This window comes from Mytilus galloprovincialis, chromosome 1 (assembly GCF_965363235.1).
Source record: "Mytilus galloprovincialis chromosome 1, xbMytGall1.hap1.1, whole genome shotgun sequence".
Taxonomy (NCBI): Eukaryota; Metazoa; Mollusca; class Bivalvia; order Mytilida; family Mytilidae; genus Mytilus; species Mytilus galloprovincialis.
The window spans coordinates 10,625,278-10,645,441 of NC_134838.1; the positions used below are offsets into that span (position 1 = coordinate 10,625,278).

A 20,164-nucleotide genomic window follows, 5' to 3' on the forward strand; every position below is an offset into this window, starting at 1 on the left:
TTAAGTCTTGATGTATACATTATTTAAGTTAATTTTCTTTTTATCATATATTTTATCCCTTTTCTAAATGGAAATTGTTTTTTGCATACTTGTTTCACATAGTATTTTTAGCTCACCTGGCCCAAAGGGCCAAGTGAGCTTTTCTCATCACTTTGCGTCCCTCGTCGTCCTGCGTCGTTAACTTTTACAAAAATCTTCTCCTCTGAAACTACTGGGCCAAATTAAACCAAACTTGGCCACAATCATCATTGGGGTATCTAGTTTAAAAAATGTGTCCGGTGACCCGGCCAACTAACCAAGATGGCCACCAAGTCTAAAAATAGAACATAGGGGTAAAATGCAGTTTTTGGCTTATAACTCAAAAACCAAAGCATTTAGAGCAAATCTGACAGTGTAAAATTGTTTATCAGGTCAAGATCTATCTGCCCTGAAATTTTCAGATGAATCGGACAACCTGTTGTTGGGTTGCTGCCCCTGAATTGGTAATTTTAAGGAAATTTTGCTGTTTTTGGTTATTATCTTGAACATTATTATAGATAGAGATAAACTGTAAAAAGCAATAATGTTCAGCAAAGTAAGATTTACAAATAAGTCAACATGACCCCTTTAGGAGTTATTGCCCTTTATAGACAATTTTTAACCATGTTTCGTAAATCTTAGTAATCTTTTACAAAAATCTTCTTCTCTGAAACTACTGGTCCAAATTAATCCAAACTTGGCCACAATCATCTTTGGGGTATCTAGTTTAAAAAATGTGTCTGGTGACTCGGCCTACCAACCAAGATGGCCACCATGGCTAAAAATAGAACATAAGGGTAAAATGCAGTTTTTGGGTTATAACTCAAAAACCAAAGCATTTACAGCAAATCTGACATGTGAAAAATTGTTAATCAGGTCAAGATCTATCTGCCCTGAAATTAACAGACCAATCGGACAACCCTTTGTTGGGTTGCTGCCCCTGAATTGGTAATTTTAGGGACATTTTGCTGTTTTTGGTTATTATCTTGAATATTATTATAGATAGAGATAAACTGTAAACAGCAATAATGTACAGCAAAGTTAAAGACCTAAAAAGAAGTCAACATGACCAAAATGGTCAATTGACCCCCTAAGGAGTTATTGCCCTTTATATAGTCATTTTTTAACAATTTTCACAAAATTTGTAAAATTCTACTAACATTTTCTACTGTAACTACTGAGCCAAGTTCATTATAGATAGAGATAATTGTAAGCAGCAAGAATATTCAGTAAAGTAAGATCTACAAACACATCACCATCACCAAACCACAATTTTGTCTTGAATCCATCTGTGTCCTTTGTTTAATATTCACATAGACTAAGGTGAGCGACACAGGCTCTTTAGAGCCTCTAGTTTAATAAAATGCTGAAAATATGCTTTAAAGTATTAATGCATTGCAAAAAACAAATATTTCATCAAATAAAATTAAGTCTGATATTCTTATGAATTTACTTTTCACATTGAATACAAATTTTATAAAGTCTGATGCAGACATTTCATAGTGAAAGCATTTCAAGTGAGGTACTAAACAGGCATCAAAGGCGTCATTATGGAGTTAAGAGGATGGCATCAAAAGGCGTCATAATGGAGGAAAGGGTAAAACTAATCAGCCTCTAACACAACTTTAATTAATTAATAATTGAGAAAATTTATTAAAAATGTAGTAAAATATTATCTATTTATTATTATCAAATTTTGTTATTCTTTTTAAGATTCTGGAAATACATTGACAGAATGTTCAGGCTACAGCTATGGTGGACTAATAGATTTAGTAGAATCTTCAAACATTGATTTTGAAGCTGAAGTTGTTGATGATGTTTGGAAAGAATGGTCAGATACTCAAAGTATTGCTGATTCTGAATATTCATTATTGTCTGATCAAAATGATACAAGTTCTTTTGATGATACTGCATCATCATGTTCAACTAGAAGTGGAAAGAATAAAGTAAGAAGAAAAACAAAGACGGTGCGTAAAAAGAAAGCCAACTCGACAGATGGGAGTAGTTCATCACAGAAATCTGGAACTCTGCCATTACCAAGTTTTGCAGTAAACCAGTCTTCAAAATTTGATATGATTCAAAGATGGAGAAATGATAGTCGTCAAGCTTTTAAAGGTCACCATTATCAGAAGGGCCAGAATAGAAGTAGAAAAGACTCTAATGAAGAAAAAAGATTTTCAGAGGAAGAATATAGTAGTGAAAATATGTCTGATGTATCATCAATGTCCATCTGTACAACTAGGTCAATGGCTGGTTTGTCTGCAGATGAATTTAGTGGATCAGAATATGATATTTCTGATTCTGGTAGTGATTGGTGTAGTTCAGCCTCTGATTTTGAAAAAGAAGACGACAACATTGAGGAAAAGTCTCCAGAAGAACCAACATATTTTCAAAGAAGCCTAAGCTATCATTCGGGACAGTTCAGGGCAAGAAATATACTGGAAAAAGAATATTTTCAGAAAGGTCTAGATTTGAGTGATGAATGTATTGAGTCTGTTGGAACTCATTATTTTAAAGGAAAAAGGATAATGTACCGAGATATTCATGATAAAAATTTTGATGCTCAATGTCGAATGTTACCAAAGATATATAAAAGATGCACTATTAGTATTGAATCAGCTCATCAAGCTGTTTGTACACCAGTAGAACCAACAGATGAAATTCAGGAAATACAAATCATCGGACGATCAAAATGTGGTCAAACCTTTACAGATGATACAGTAGTAGTTCAGATTCACTCAAAACAAATTGGCGGCAAGGTTCATGGAGAAGTAATTTCCTTTATTCAACGACATCGTTACAAGGATATTGCCCATCCAGTGTTTGTATGTCTTTTAGATCTAAAGGAAGGACATTTGATGAAGCCACTCTGTCGTACTCTTCCAAAATTACATATTTTACACTCAACCGTTAAGAGAAAATTTAAGCGTCTTCTTAAATCAAGAGTTGAGATTTATAGATATGATGCAACCAAAGGAACTATTAGTTTTTTGCGCTATCATGATGTTCAAGAAGGAGAGAGGGAACAGTGGCTGTTTATTGTTGCCTTAATAAAATGGAAACCAAATAAGATATATCCCTTGGCAGCAGTAATTGATGTCATTCATTGCTCACAGAATCCATATGATGGAATCAGAATAATGTCCAAAGAATACCAAGTGCCTTATTTCTATGAAAAATCCACTGTTGAAGGCATTAAGGTAGCATTCAATGAGGCTAAGGCTTTCAATACTAAAGATTACTATGACAAAACTAAAGATCTTAGGGTCTTTACCATAGATCCACCGGGGGCCAAAGACTTAGATGATGCTCTGTCTGTCACACTGCAGGAAGATGGTTCAATCGAGGTAGGAGTACACATTACAGATGTATCAACTATTGTCAAGAAAAATGACCCAGTTGATAGAGAAGCGCAGACAAGATGTGTCACGTTTTACCCAGGTAAAGGATTCCGTCCATTTGCCATGCTGCCTGAACCTTTGAGTGAAAGTTTATGCAGTTTACTACCAAATCAGAAGAAGCCTGTTATATCAGTTTATTTTAAATTTGATCAGAAAGGGACTGTTGCAAAATCAATGCCACTCATTCAGAAATCTATTATTAAATCTTGCAAACAGTTTACATACCAAGAAGTCCAGAATATTTTAGATGACAAATTAGAAGAACAACCAATTGAATTGGTCCAGGATGTGAAAATGTTATATAAACTTTCCCAGAGTTTGAAGGAAGACAGATTAGGTCATGCTTCATTTTCATGGCCAGTAGAAATAGATGTTTCAGAGGATGAAAGTCCCATGGATACATATCAGGCCCATTCATTGGTTGAAGAATATATGATACTGACAAACAGTAGTATTGCCCAACTTCTGAGAAGACAGTTTCCAGGAAGTGTACCCCTCCTCTGTCAACAGCCACCTGCAATTGAAGTGTTTGACAACTGGTATGATGTAAATCAACATTACATACATCACATACTTGGCCTTCAAGCAAGGGAGACACCAAAAGGCACAATTTCTGTCTATGGTTCTCCTCCAGAAGGGAGAACTAGGAAACTAACGCCAGTCCAGACTTGGGTTTTGGAGGAGATCAAAGATTTGGTGCCAGAAACTGAGCAAAATATATCCAGAATCAAGCAACTTATCCAGTCTGATTTTCTGCATCCTAAACAAGCTTTAGCATACCATGAATGGAACTTGTTTCAAGAATCATCAAAGTATGTCTGTTCTACAGAGATAATAGCAGATCAAGAAAAAGGTATCCATTTCTCCCTGTGGAAAAGATCTTATGTCCATTTTACCTCACCACTTCGTAGGTACAATGATCTCATCATACATAGACTTGTCTCTGCAATGTTGAAGAAGGAAGTATGTCCTTATGGCCCTCAAGAAATATCAGATTTATATTCAACCATAAATGATGCTACAAAGAGAGCTAACCAGTTTAAGAAAAGTTGTAAGCAATTCATTTTTGGCAGATTTTTCAAGAGAAATCCTGTATTATTTAATGGTTTTGTGAAAGAAATATCCGATAACGGAATCAAAGTTGTCATACCAGGTTTACAAAAGCTCCCAATCTCCAGGAAAGAAATCCAGTTCAAACTATTAGATGTTGCTTGCAAGCCAGAGAAAGGGGATGATGTTGAAATGCTTAGTATGACAGCGCATGAGAAAGAGAGGAAAATGGTTGTAGTTAAATGGGAGAAAAGATTGTACAGTTACATACATAGATCATGCAGAAAACCTAAAACAAGCCGATTTGGGTTGGAGAAGAAGTATTTCTCACCATATCTAAGAATATTTCCACATCAAAATACAACTTTTTTAAGGTACAAAGAGCATTGGAGCGAGATCTTGAAGACGGTTCTTGAAGAAAAGATTGATGATTTAAGAAAGTTGCTATTCAGGTTTAAAGATAATGAACAAACAAAACTTAACATTTTACATGACAAAGATACTGTCAGTTCATTCAAACGAAGTGTGATGGATGTTAGCTCAGAAGTTAAGGAGGGAATCATTGTTGAACATAGATGCAGATTTCAAGTACCATACCATCATGGACAAATCATCCAGCTTCAAATGTCGGCAAATCTGAATCGTGGGTTTTTGACACCTTCTCCTCAAGTTCTTGACGTAACAGAAAATATTAAGTTCTGCATTGACCATTTTGATAACCCAATAAAAACATTGCTACGATATGCTAAGTTGCATACAAAGTCAAGATATTCCAGGCTGGAGGATTATGTGAAAACTTGGATACCTATCGTAGAAATGGAAGCAACACTCAGTGCAGTGCACAATGAAGATACAGCAGTTATAAATGACATCCCTGTAGAATTTAGGGGACGAAAGGGGAGATTTGTTTTAACAAAGGGATTCTGTGACATCAGAGATATGGATGTTTCTAGTGGACATATAGAAATACTATCATCAGGGATTAATGATGGGACCGAGGATATTATAGAGGAATCAGCTACATATACAGAGCAAAGAATCAACCCTGAGGATACACCAATGAGTACAGCAAATGAAACAGATACTGAAGAAGAAATGTCAAATGTAGGTCAGAGGGAAAGTTCGTCTTTTGATAGAAATCCAGAAGAAATTAAGACACATACAACATCGGAATTTGAGGTTGTAGAGCCAGAAAAAGAAAATAAAGAAACTGAAAACCAGTCACAAAATGGCAGCTCGCAGAAGAAGAAACCAAAGTACACAAATATTTTGAGTCCCCACTTTTTATGCATTAAATTAAAAAGGCCCCTACCAGAGAATGTCAAAGCAAAAATGGGCAACTGCCTGCCAAGACAAAGCCAGTACATTTGGGTAGCTCATGGTGAACTGTTGAAATCCAGGAAAATTAGAACCAAGAAATACAGCAAAAGAAGAGAGTGTTTTAAAAAGGTTCTAGAAATTGACCTCGTCTTTAAGTTACATGAGAGCAGTCCATCACCACCTGTGGCAGAAGTAACATCTGATGATAAATGTTCCATAGAACTCATTCTAAAGCCTAAAGTCTTCAGGTAAGTATATATATTTAAACCTATTTTTGTTTAGAGCTAATTTCTAATGCTTTTAGATTAAAACTTTGGTCTGCTTGTTTGCTATGTTTGTATAAATGTTTACTCAAGCTTTATAATTAAGGTGGACATTGTCAAACAATATATAAAGGCATAGTTAAAATTTGATTGGACATGATTCCAATTACAATTGTACAATATACAAACAAAGCAAGTAGGCTAACCAAAGTCTTGCTCTACATGCAATAGGAAATGATCTCCTTGTATTAAATTTGTTTTGCTAATTCTTATTCATGAAAATGTTAAATTTGAAAATCCAACAGTCTGTTCATCAGGATAAATCATGAAATTCGTTGAGGGTGTTTTTCATTTTGATTTTTATATTTATCAATGTTTTGACCAAGAATTACACATAATTATTACAATAACCTGTGTAATCTGATTTCTTTTCTTGCAACTAGTCTTTCCAGTTTAAACATTTTATCAAAAACTATTAAAAACATATTAAATTTCCAAAGTATATTTTGTATTGTACAAAAGTTTTAAAAAAATGCAAGTGTTTTTGGTTTATTTTACAAGATCTTGAACTCAGCTTTTTTCAGTTCTGAAATGTTGAAACCAACCAATGAAAAATCATTTAATATTGATAACTAGTCATACACACTGTACTTGTAGGAGAATAGAATGTTATATCAAGCTATTGGGACAGGGGCAGGCTAGTGAACTTGCTGAGAATATAGCATTAGGACATACTATCAGTGCTTCAGGTACATATGTATTTAAAATGTTTTCTAGTAAAATATACAATAAAGTTAATGTGTTCTCTCATATCATACTTATTTATTGAAATAGATCTGGCTTATAAGTGTGATATTCAAAAATGATTACACAACAGATTGTGCTATGAATTTTGGTTCATCCCATTTAGACCAGGAACTTGTTAAGTGAAGATATTTGATTAGGGAGATGACATCTTGCTTTATGATGTCTTCGATATTGGAAACCTTCATTTTTAACTGACTATCAGTATGTTGTATGGGTTTGGCTCATTGTTGAAGGCCTTATGGTCACCTATGGTTGTTCACTTCTGCCATTTGGTCTCTGTTGGAAAGTTGTCTCATTGGCAATAATCAATAATACTAATATTACGAGGTCCAATTTGTCAGCCGTCATTGGGTAAAAACGACAAATCAAAGAATTCAACTCTATATATAACTAATATAGGACAATGGTGTAGATTAAAAATTACACCACTCCAGACCCTTTTGTTTTCCACATAATTAATATTGCCAATAATTAACAAGTTCCGGGTCTAATCCGATACCGATACCAATAGTATATTCACCTGTTAGCTATTACCTTATCTGTACGTTCCGCATTTGACAGGCGCACCACCAAATGGTGTATTTAGGATTTTGCTATATACACAGGTCATAATCAAAGGGCTGACACTACTAAATTCAATCAATGTCAAATTGTTCCCTATTGTAGCTTTATTCAGCAATCAGCAAGACTTTCTAAGATAACTAATATAGGACAATGCTGTTGATTAAAAAATACCCCATTCCTGGATATCCTGGACCTTTTGTTTTCCAAATAATTAATATTTCCAATAATTGATAAGTTCCAGGTCGACGGGTTCAAACAGAAAGATTTGAAAGCAGAGAAAACTGTGTATCTTATAATCGACAATACTTTTTTCAGATGACAATACCAATTACTAAAATAAGGCTTAGGCATAGTTATATACTTTAATTCAGTCACGGACCCGCGATATCACGGGTGTGTACTTGTACTATTTATTTTCATAGAAATAATGCAAGTTTCATTCAAAAGATAGACAGAGTTTGTTTTCAACTTTTATTCTATGTTGATTAAAGTGACATACATTTTAATTATGGGATGTAAGAAGAGCTAGAGTTCTGAATTAAATGACGGTGGCTTTTATTCATTAACATTTTAGCTAACCTGGCCCATAACTGTTTTTGATATTTTTTGCACGAGGAATGTTTTTGATATTCAAGTAATCTTCTTTCAGTTTCTAGCCATCCTTCAATTATTGAAGATTATTCACTGGGCAGTGACATCTTCGCAACATTATTTGCATCAACAAATGTATTTTTGTGTGTTTTTTTAGATCAGGATCATCTAAGACTTTGTAGAAGTATGAGTTATGAAGTTGATGTTCCAGGTTTTCCAGCCAACAACACACAGCAGCATACAGCTATCAAGAAAGCTCTGAATTCTCGATTCAGTTTGATTCAGGGACCTCCTGGTATGTCACAATTTGACTACTTTATTTCTTTTGATTATTCATACAGGTATGAAATATATTTTTTGGAAAGCCTCTGCCAATCAACATTAAAAAAGTGTTGCATGCATTTATTTTTGGAAATTTTTCAAGAATGAACAAAAATAAAAGCTGCAAACAGATGTTTGAATCAGAGATAAGAATGCGAGTTCTTATTATAACAATACTCACCCAGTCACGTTATTGGCATTTATAAAAACTTTGCAATAATTTCTGAATATACAGTAGGGCATATGACGATTTTAAAAATTTTCATTCTTTTATTTGCGCCGATTTCATTTTTTCATTTGAGCTGATTTATATTTTCTACTAATTGAACTTACAGGTAAGTTACAGGAAATACTTTTATATGCAAATTCCAGAGAATACAAAAAAAGCCATAACAAAAGCTAGAATACTAACTTTGATCTACCTTTTTCACGCAACTAAAGTTATATTTAATATAGGAGGTACAGACCCAATTTGCTCGCTATGCAAACTTGAGGAAGAAAACCTTTAACATTTTCTAACTAGATGTCCATTTCTGGAAGGACTTTTTATGCCTTATGCCCCATTAAAACAGACTGTTCTCAATAAATTGGGATTGATCAGCGGAAAATTAATTTTCAAAATAGGGAAACATTAAGCCAATTAATTGTTGACTGCAGAAAACTAGTGTTTTTTACACTTAGCTTCCAAACCACAGTAATTTCTTAAATGCGGTTAAATCAATTTCTAGGAATTTGTGTGATAAATTACATCAACAGAGGTTAACTCACATCAATGCTCTATCATTATGAAAATTCATCATTCATCACATGGAATTGAACTTTTTTTTCAATACTTTCAGAGTTCAAAACAGTTATATCAATGTTATGATTGATAATTCATAACATTTGTACAATTGGCTAAGGAAAAAAGGTTTTTAATGATATATGAAAATAAGAGTTGTCTCATTGACACTCATACCACATCTTCTTATATCTATTCACTTGTAATTTACCTTTAATTTTACATGTGAAAAAATCGTTGCAAATGCAAAACACTGATACAGTATTCTAATTATTCACACAATTAAGACCTTGGTAGTTTGAAATGGTTCGATAGCTTTATATCTTATTGCTACAATAACAAATTTTTCTGCAGTACTCATATATTTTCATTATGTTTTACAGGAACAGGGAAGACATTCACAGGAGTCAAACTGGTGTATTTATTTAATAAGTTGAACAAACTTTCTCAGGAGAGAGATGGAAAAAGAAGACGTGTGATTTTCTGTGGACCATCAAATAAATCTGTTGATCTCGTAGCAAGTATGTGTAATATTGTCTCACCTTCAGCCATATTCGGACCAGAACTTTTTATTTCTGAATAGTGAAGTAAAATTTTGACAGTTATATTTTTTTTTTTACATACAAGTTTAGTCAAACTTGTTATAACAGGCACCTTGTGTTAGTGGTCACCTTTCTCTGATGGACACTCCCAGACCATCCCAAAGGTTTTTATACGACCGCAAAAATTATAAATTTTTTGGTCGTATATTGGTATCACGTTTTCGTCGTCGTCGTTTGAATACTTTTTGTTTTCGCACTCTAACTTTAGTAAAAGTAAATAGAAATCTATGAAATTTTAACACAAGGTGTATGACCACAAAAGGAAGGTTGGGATTGATTTTGGGAGTTTTGGTCCCAACATTTTAGGAATTAGGGGCCAAAAAGGGCCCAAATAAGCATTTTCTTGGTTTTCGCACTATAACTTTAGTTTAAGTAAATAGAAATCTATGAAATTTTGACACAAGGTTTATGACCACAAAAGGAAGGTTGGGATTGATTTTGGGCGTTTTAGTTCAAACAGTTAAGGAATTAGGGGCCAAAAAGGGCCCAAATAAGCATTGTTCTTGGTTTTCGCACAATAACTTTAGTATATGTAAATAGAAATCAATGAAATTGAAACACAAGGTTTATGACCCCAAAAGGAAGGTTGGGATTGATTTTGGGAGTTGAGGTCTGAACAGTTTAGGAATAAGGGGCCAAAAAGGGGCCCAAATAAGCGTCAACTTTTCTACATTGGTTAGAGGTATAGGGGGAGGGTTGAGATCTCACAAACATGTTTAACCCCGCCGCATTTTTTCGCCTGTCCCAAGTCAGGAGCCTCTGGCCTTTGTTAGTCTTGTATTATTTTAATTTTAGTTTCTTGTGTACAATTTGGAAATTAGTATGTCGTTCATTATCACTGGACTAGTATATATTTGTTTAGGGGCCAGCTGAAGGACGCCTCCGGGTGCGGGAATTTCTCGCTACATTGAAGACCTGTTGGTGACCCTCTGCTGTTGTTTTTTATTTGGTCGGGTTGTTGTCTCTTTGACACATTCCCCATTTCCATTCTCAATTTTATTATTCTTGGTTTTCGCACCATAACTTTAGTATAAGTAATTAAATAGAAATCTATGAAATTTAAACACAAGGTTTATGACCACTAAAGGAAAGTTGGGTTTGATTTTGGGAGTTTTGGTCCCAACAGTTTAGGAATAAGGGGTCCAAAGGGTCCAAAATTGAACTTTGTTTGATTTCATCAAAAATTGAATAATTGGGGTTCTTTGATATGCTGAATCTAACTGTGTATGTAGATTCTTAATTTTTGGTCCTGTTTTTAAATTGGTCTACATTAAGGTCCAAAGGGTCCAAAATTAAACTTAGTTTGATTTTAACAAAAATTGGATCCATGGGGTTCTTTGATATGCTGAATCTAAAAATGTACTTAGATTTTTGATTATTGGTCCAGTTTTCAAGTTGGTCCAAATCCGGGTCCAAAATTAAACTTTGTTTGATTTCATCAAAAATTGAATAATTGGGGTTCTTTGATATGCCAAATCTTACTGTGTATGTAGATTCTTAATTTTTAGTCCCGTTTTCAAATTGGTCTACCTTAAAGTCCAAAGGGTCCAAAATTAAACTAAGTTTGATTTTAACAAAAATTGAATTCTTGGGCTTTTTTGATATGCTGAATCTTAACATGTACTTAGATTTTTGATTATCGGCCCAGTTTTCAAGTTGGTTCAAATCAGGATCCAAAATTATTATGTTAAGTATTATGCAATAGCAAGAAATTTTCAATTGCACAGTATTCAGCAATAGCAAGAAATCTTCAATTGCACAGTATTGTGCAATAGCAAGAAATTTTCAATTGCACAGTATTGCACAATAGCAAGAAATCTTCAATTGCACAGTGTTGTGCAATAGCAAATATTTTCAATTGCACAGTATTGTGCAATAGCAAGAAATATCTAATTGCACAATATTGTGCAATAGCAAGAAATTTTCAATTGATTGGAGTTATCTTTCTTTGTCCAGAATAGTAGTTGAATCAACTTAAATCATTGTTTTATACAATATACAATGTATATTCACTTTTACTACCAACTGATAAATTAAAACAATCTTTACCATTCAGTGATAACAAGCACCTTTTGTTACATTTTAATATTTTATGACGTATTTAAATGAGTAGTTATTGTTGCAAACTCCATTAGAAATTTGAATTGAGATCAGTTTTGGAAAAAGGGAAAGGGGGATGTGAAAAAAAAATGGGGGGGGGGGGTTTAATTTTTTTCTCATTTCAGATTTTATAAATAAAAAGAAAATTTCTTTAAACATTTTTTTGAGAGGATTAATATTCAACAGCATAGTGAATTGCTCAAAGGCAAAAAATGTATTTTAAGTTCATTAGACCACATTCATTCTGTGTCCGAAACCTATGCTGTGTCAACTATTTAATCACAATCCAAATTTAGAGCTGAATCAGCTTGAATGTTGTGTCCATACTTGCCCCAACTGTTCAGGGTTCAACCTCTGCGGTCGTATAAAGCTGCGCCCTGCAGAGCATCTGGTTTTATATATCATTTAACTGGTTTCAGCGGTAACCTGATTTTTCACAACATGTTTATTTCAACCTTTAACAATGGTCATTTTAATGTTATTACCAACCAAAATAATCATGATGTAGATTTATATCATCATGTTCAGTATCAAATTCAAAATGAGATATGGAGCTTGTTTGAAACAAAGATTGCATAATAGGAAATAAATTCCTCATGTTACTCTCTGTACATTAAAGTTGAATTGTTCAGTTATAAAAAAAAAATTGCACAAATATATATATCGGGAAAATTATATTTTTGTACGGTATGTTGAAATTGTTTAATGTAGTCATAGAGATAACAATGTAGTCATAGACATAACAATGTAGTCATAGACATAACAATGTAGTCATAGACATAACAATGTAGTCATAGACATAATATAGTCATAGACATAACAATGTAGTCATAGACATAACAATGTAGTCATAGACATAACAATGTAGTCATAGACATAACAATGTAGTCATAGACATAACAATGTAGTCATAGTCATAATATAGTCATAGACATAACAATGTAGTCATAGACAATGTAGTCATAGCTCGTGTATGTAACAATGTATTAGATTTTAGCGAGAGAAATTTATGTATTACTGAAAAATTATTACACCAGGGTTTTCGATATCACAAACTGGTCAAAACATTTACTAAATTTTATCACCGGTATAAGGAAATAATTCGTAAATATAACTCAACATGCAGACATCTTATACGTTCAGGTATTTCACATCCTAAATTTTATGGAAATATTCTTTATAAAGCACAAAAATGTCAGTATTCTCCTCAGAAACTAACAAAACCTTTAAATAGACTTATTAAAAGGGGATATAGTTACGATACTGTTGTCAGGTCATTAAAGATTGCATATTTTGGCTTTAACATTGATTCACTGATAGGGTCTTTGCATCGGAACTAAACACATTTATTTCTAAAAAAACAGTTGTTGGCATGACACGGGTTATGTTCTTCTCATATATTTTATGATAGTATGATACTAAACCCCTAACGGGAGGGATTGTGCCTGATATTCATATGATGAAGACATAATCTTTCAATCAGTTTAATTGAGGTCTGGAGCTGGCATGTCAGTTAACTGCTAGTAGTCTGTTGTTATTTATGTATTATTGTCATTTTATTTATTTTCTTTTGTTACATCTTTTGACATCAGACTCGGACTTCTCTTGAACTGAATTTTAATGTGCGTATTGTTATTCTTTTACTTTTCGACATTGGCTAGAGGTATAGGGGGAGGGTTGAGATCTCATAAACATGTTTAACCCGCCGCAATTTTGCGCCTGTCCCAAGTCAGGAGCCTCTGGCCTTTGTTAGTCTTGTATGATTTTAAATTTTAGTTTCTTGTGTATAATTCGGAGTTTAGTATGACGTCCATTATCACTGTACTATTATGCATATTTTAGGGGCCAGCTGAAGGACACCTACGGGTGCGGGAATTCTCGCTACATTGAAGACCCATTGGTTGCCTTCGGCTGTTGTTTGCTCTATGGTCGGGTGGTTGTCGCTTTGACATATTCACCATTTCCTTTCTCAATTTTATTTCATAGACATAACAATGTAGTCATAGACATAACAATGTAGTCATAGACATAACAATATAGTCATAGACATAACAATGTAGTCATAGACATAACAATGTAGTCATAGACATAACAATGTAGTCATAGTCATAATATAGTCATAGACATAACAATGTAGTCATAGTCATAATATAGTCATAGACATAACAATGTAGTCATAGACATAACAATGTAGTCATAGACATAACAATATAGTCATAGACATAACAATATAGTCATAGACATAACAATGTAGTCATAGACATAACAATGTAGTCATAGACATAACAATGTAGTCATAGACATAATATAGTCATAGACATAACAATGTAGTCATAGACATAACAATGTAGTCATAGACATAACAATGTAGTCATAGACATAACAATGTAGTCATAGTCATAATATAGTCATAGACATAACAATGTAGTCATAGACATAACAATGTAGTCATAGACATAACAATGTAGTCATAGACATAAAAATGTAGTCATAGACATAATATAGTCATAGACATAACAATGTAGTCATAGACATAACAATGTAGTCATAGACATAACAATGTAGTCATAGACATAACAATGTAGTCATAGACATAATATAGTCATAGACATAACAATGTAGTCATAGACATAACAATGTAGTCATAGACATAACAATATAGTCATAGACATAACAATGTAGTCATAGACATAACAATGTAGTCATAGACATAATATAGTCATAGACATAACAATGTAGTCATAGACATAACAATGTAGTCATAGACATAACAATGTAGTCATAGACATAATATAGTCATAGACATAACAATGTAGTCATAGACATAACAATGTAGTCATAGACATAACAATATAGTCATAGACATAACAATGTAGTCATAGACATAACAATGTAGTCATAGACATAACAATGTAGTCATAGACATAATATAGTCATAGACATAACAATGTAGTCATAGACATAACAATGTAGTCATAGTCATAATATAGTCATAGACATAACAATGTAGTCATAGTCATAATATAGTCATAGACATAACAATGTAGTCATAGACATAACAATGTAGTCATAGACATAACAATGTAGTCATAGACATAACAATAGTCATAGACATAACAATGTAGTCATAGACATAACAATGTAGTCATAGACATAACAATGTAGTCATAGACATAACAAAACATACACAGTGTTACTTGAAAAAATGACCAGGCAAGAATATATGAAATACCTTAATTAACAAAAGTTATAATTGAGACAAGAGCACATGAAATGCTCAGTAAAATTAATATTTCAGCAACCATAATGTATCTGGACAAATGCTGAGAGATCTTAACAGCAACAAAAAAAAAGTTTTGATTTTAAAACTACATAGAACATTTAATTTAAATTGCATGTGACCTGCAGTTTTAAGCTGATATACATCTTCACCATTTTTAACAGCACACTTGTGTAAGTATTTACAAAAAACATTTTGTAATCTATATGTTTCTTTTACAGGATGGGTTGTAAATAAACTTGGAGACAAGGCTCCAAAAATAGTCAGAATGTATGCTAGTTCTTATGAATATCTTGACTTTCCTGTACCTGGCCGAGCCATTATATCCAGTAGGTCGATGAGGTCTGCACAATCAGATTCATTACTAAATGAGAAGGGTGTAGTACTTCATCATATCATTCGATCAGACGGAAAGCCTCATGCAGCAGAAATCCAAGAGTTTGATGCCAAGTTTCATGCAGATAATATTATAATAAGAGAAAATGAGAAAGTGCCTCATGAGCTAAGAAAACCAGTCAACACAAAATTGCAGGACATTTATGAATATAAACATTTGCTTCATACTGCCACTGTAGAAGAGTTAGATAACTATGATGTTATATTCTGTACCACTTCCCTGGCAGGTAATCCACGGTTGCTGTCAGCTACAAAAAATCAAGTGGCTCAAGTCATCATTGATGAATGTGGCATGTGTTCTGAGCCAGAGAGTATGGTTCCAATCATAGCCACACATGCCACTCAGGTTGTTCTTATTGGTGATCACAAACAGTTACGTCCAATTATTATGAGCCGTGAGGCATCTGAGCTAGGCTTGGAGAAATCTTTGTTTGAGAGATATTCCACTGACCGTTCTCTGATGACAATGTTGGAACAACAGTATAGAATGGTGAGAATATAGCTAATATAAAACAGAATATAATGAATAACCTATTAATTTTACAAAGACTGATTTGATGTAGATCTACAAAACTGCTGGAAAAAAATTGCAGACTGAATTATGTGGCCCAGTTGACAATAGAAAATAAAATTAAGAAATTCATGGCAGGGCAAGGGATTTAAAAAACAAGAGGACTATAAAAAAAATTTACTATTTGTTTCATTGTGTCTATAGTATGGTATAAAGTCAAGTCTAAATGTAGAATGATGACAAAAATGATATTTTATAAAATATGAATATTCATTAAATGCATATGTAAAGTGGGTTTTAAACTTATTTTTCAGAATGAAAGTATTTGTGAGTTCCCATCTAGAATATTTTATGGTGGTAAATTAAAAACGGCCCATGAAGGTATTGGCAAGGCAGATAAACCACTAAAGATGTGGCGGAAATCCAACAACATTCCAAGAGTGTTTTGTCATGTTGAGGGAGAGGAGGAAACATTGACAGTGAAGACAAAGGAAGGGAATGAACAATCCAGGAGTAACAACAGAGAAATAGAACAAGTGGTAGGAAGTATTTAGTTATGTCATGTGTTTTAAGGTTAACAAGGACAGATAATTGAATCATTAAATAGACTGTTATAAAAGTTATCTCCCTTTGTATGAGTGTTATAGTGCATTTTATAGAATTTACACCTAATCTTGAAAGGGTTTAGAATCATTTTCATAACAGTGTGGACATGACCATTTCTTAAAGCGCTCAGGTTATCAATTGAACGAGTCAGATAAGGTCTGTCTGTAAAGCCCATTTGTCATATACGTGTAATAGACATTTAAACTGTTTGATAGACTAAGGCTCTAAACTACTAAATCAAATAATACGAAGAGAGATATGTATGAATTTTTTACGTTTATATCACAAATAAAATATCAAAAGGACTTCAACCCATGACTCAGATTTTGCATATTCTACAATGGACTGCTTATACTTTCTGTTTCAAATTCATTGACCCCCTTTATTTTACTATTTCTTATTTAGTTAAAAGTATTTCTACACATGGTGACAGTTGAAGGCGTGGATCCAAAGACTATCAATGTTATGTCTCAGTACAATGCCCAATGTACAGCTCTGAGAGACGAACTAACAAAGAAAGGCTTTGACAATTTTAATGTCACAACAGTGGTATCCAGTCAAGGTATTGCTTATTAACCGGATTTTTGTGACAAAAATGTCGGTTATTGATTTGGGGATGTACGGCGGGCGGGCGGTCGGGCAGTCGGGCGGGCGGGCGGGCGGCAATCAAATGTTGTCCATGCATTAACTCATAAACCGTTCAACCAAAGCTTTTAAAATTTTAATATGTTATTACTGACAACTATTCGAAGGTCAAGTTCAATAATGACGAATTTGACTTTTACCGTTCAGGAGTTATGGTTCTTGAAAGATTGAAAAATGGAGTTTCCAGTCGTGTCCGTGCATTTATGCATGAACTGTTCTACCAAAGCTTCTCAAATTTTAATATGTTGTTACTTATGAAAGAATGGAGGTCAAGTTCAATAATGACGAATTTGACTTTTACCGTTCAGGAGTTATGGTTCTTGAAAGATTGAAAAATGGAGTTTCCAGTCGTGTCCGTGCATTTATGCATGAACTGTTCTACCAAAGCTTCCCAAATTTTAATATGTTGTTACTTATGAAAGAATGGAGGTCAAGTACAATAATGACGAATTTGACTTTTCTGTTCAGGAGTTATGGTTCTTGAAAGATTGAAAAATGGTGTTTCCCGTCGTGTCCATGCATTTATGCATGAACTGTTCTACCAAAGCTTCCGAAATTTTAATATGCTGTTACTGATGACAAAATGGAGGTCAAGTTCAATAATGACGATTTTGACTTTTAACGTTCAGGAGTTATGGTTCTTGAAAGATTGAAAAATGGTGTTTCCCGTCGTGTCCGTGCATTTTCTCATGAACCATTCAACCAAAGCTTTTAAAATTTTAATATGTTGTTACGGATGACAAAATAGAGGTCAAGTTCAATAATGATGATTTTGACTTTTACCATTCAGGAGTTATGGTTCTTGAAAGATCGTAAAATGGCGTTTCCATTCAGGTTGTTGCATTTACTCATGAACCATTCAATCTAAGCTTTTCAAATTTTAATATGTTGATACTGATGACAAAATGGAGGTCAAATTTGATATTGACGATTTTCACTTTCACCATTCATCAGTAATGGTTCTTGTGATATTGCCAGGACACAAATAAATGTTAATAAATCCGGTTTGCTGTCGTTGTGACAGCCTCTTGTTTTCATATTGCTATAGTGAAATTATGACGTCTTTTTTCGCTTTGGAAACAAAGGCATGTTCTAATTCCAGTAGAATTTTGAACAATGCCTGAAAACATAATGGACATTTGTTTTGATGATGCTCACTGGCATATTTCTAAAGCAAGTTCTTTTTTTTCAAATTTTACCTAAAATGAGGAGCCAAGATCGTAATTGCATGAAACTCAGTAATAAGATATAGCGCCTTCTAAATAATTGCATTCCAGTATATCAAATAGATTTAGTATGCAGATATTAGAGAGTGCAGAGTAATTAAACTTAACAATTATGCCTTCCAATTTTTAACCGGATTTTTGTGACAAAAATGTGGGTTATTGATTTTGGGATGTAAAGCGGGTGGCCGAGTGTCCGAGTGGGCAGGCGGCAGCCAAATGTTGCCTGTGCATTTACTCATGAACAGTTCAACCAAAGCTTATAAAATTTTAATATGTTGTTACTGACAACAAAATGAAGGTCAAGTTAAAAAATGACGATTTTGACTTTTACCGTTCAGGAGTTAATTAAGGTTCTTGAAAGATTGAAAAATGGTGTTTCCAGTTGTGTCCTTGCATTTACTCATGAACTGTTCAACCAAAGCTTGATGACAAAATTAAGGTCAAGTTCAATAATGGTGATTTTCACTTTTTCTGTTCAGGAGTTATGGTTCTTGTGATATTGAAAAATGCCAGGACACAAATAAATCTTAATAAATCCAGTTTGCTGTCAGTTTGACAGCCTCTTGTCTATACATCATGTGAACCCTATGTAGTTGTGCTTTAAAATTGGAGTAATGTTGACAGATCCTAATGGAGAAAAAATGAAGCTGTTCTTTGAATTAGAAACTATGTGTATAATTGTTTTTTAAACTTTACTTTGTATACTTTACAGGTGGTGAATGGGACTATGTGATCTTCAGTCTGGTTAGATCCTTACCTAAGTATCTGATAGAGAAGAATCCTACTGAAGGCTGGTGCATACAGAACCTTGGATTCATCACAGACAGACATCAGATTAATGTGGCCCTAACAAGAGCTAAGAAAGGACTAGTTATTATAGGTAATTAGGCTTTCTACATGTTTAAATTCTTACATTAAAAGAGGACACAAATGATTGTTATCATGTTACCTACTTTTGCCTTAGGATTTTATAATTGTTATGCCCCACCTACTTTCGTTTGTCAGTCTGTCCCACTTCAGGTTAAAATTTTTGGTCAAGGTAGTTGTTGAGAAAGTTGAAGTCCAATTAACTTGAAACTTAGTACACATATGTTCCCTATGATATCATCTTTTAAATTTTAATGCCAAATTAGAGTTTTCACCCCAATTTCACGGTCCACTGAACATAGAAAAGGATAATGTGAGTGGGGCATCCGAGTACTAGTTCTTGTTTCACAGGTTACCTTCTCTGTGAAAGAACATTCTGATACTTAGTCAAGTAAGATCAACTGCAAGAAGTAAAATCAGCTTAAATCTATTCAATTTGGGGGTGAAAATTACTGATTATTTAGTTATGTATAGAAAACATATAATAGTTACTTTTTTATATATATGTCGTGTACAAGTTGCAATTTTGTACAGGTTATAACATGTACAAAAATATTATACATGTTATAATTTGTTGAATGCCAAAATACAAGTTATAACATGTACTAAAGTACCTCATACACGTTATAACATGTACAAAATATTGCTTAAAAATGGTTTTAACCTGTACAAAATTGAAAAATATTACTATTAAAGCAGAATATACATTCATGATTGAAATTTATCAAACAATCAAGAAAATAATCAAATGCAAAAGAAGGTGCATTATTTACACTTCTTATAAAATACCTCGTTTTCATACATTTAAGAAATAA

At 33.4% G+C, this 20,164-nt stretch overlaps 1 protein-coding gene across 1 annotated transcript in view; it reads left to right on the forward strand.

The window, feature by feature from the left end:
* LOC143065101 (3'-5' exoribonuclease HELZ2-like) overlaps positions 1–20,164 on the forward strand; it is a 51,335-nt gene that overhangs the window by 23,600 nt on the left and 7,571 nt on the right. The window contains exons 10-17 of the mRNA XM_076238452.1: positions 1,732–6,037; positions 6,710–6,801; positions 8,172–8,309; positions 9,500–9,637; positions 15,320–15,984; positions 16,320–16,544; positions 17,017–17,173; positions 19,195–19,362. Of these exons, the coding sequence (XP_076094567.1) occupies positions 1,732–6,037; positions 6,710–6,801; positions 8,172–8,309; positions 9,500–9,637; positions 15,320–15,984; positions 16,320–16,544; positions 17,017–17,173; positions 19,195–19,362 (5,889 nt within the window). The remainder of the gene's footprint in view (positions 1–1,731; positions 6,038–6,709; positions 6,802–8,171; positions 8,310–9,499; positions 9,638–15,319; positions 15,985–16,319; positions 16,545–17,016; positions 17,174–19,194; positions 19,363–20,164) is intronic.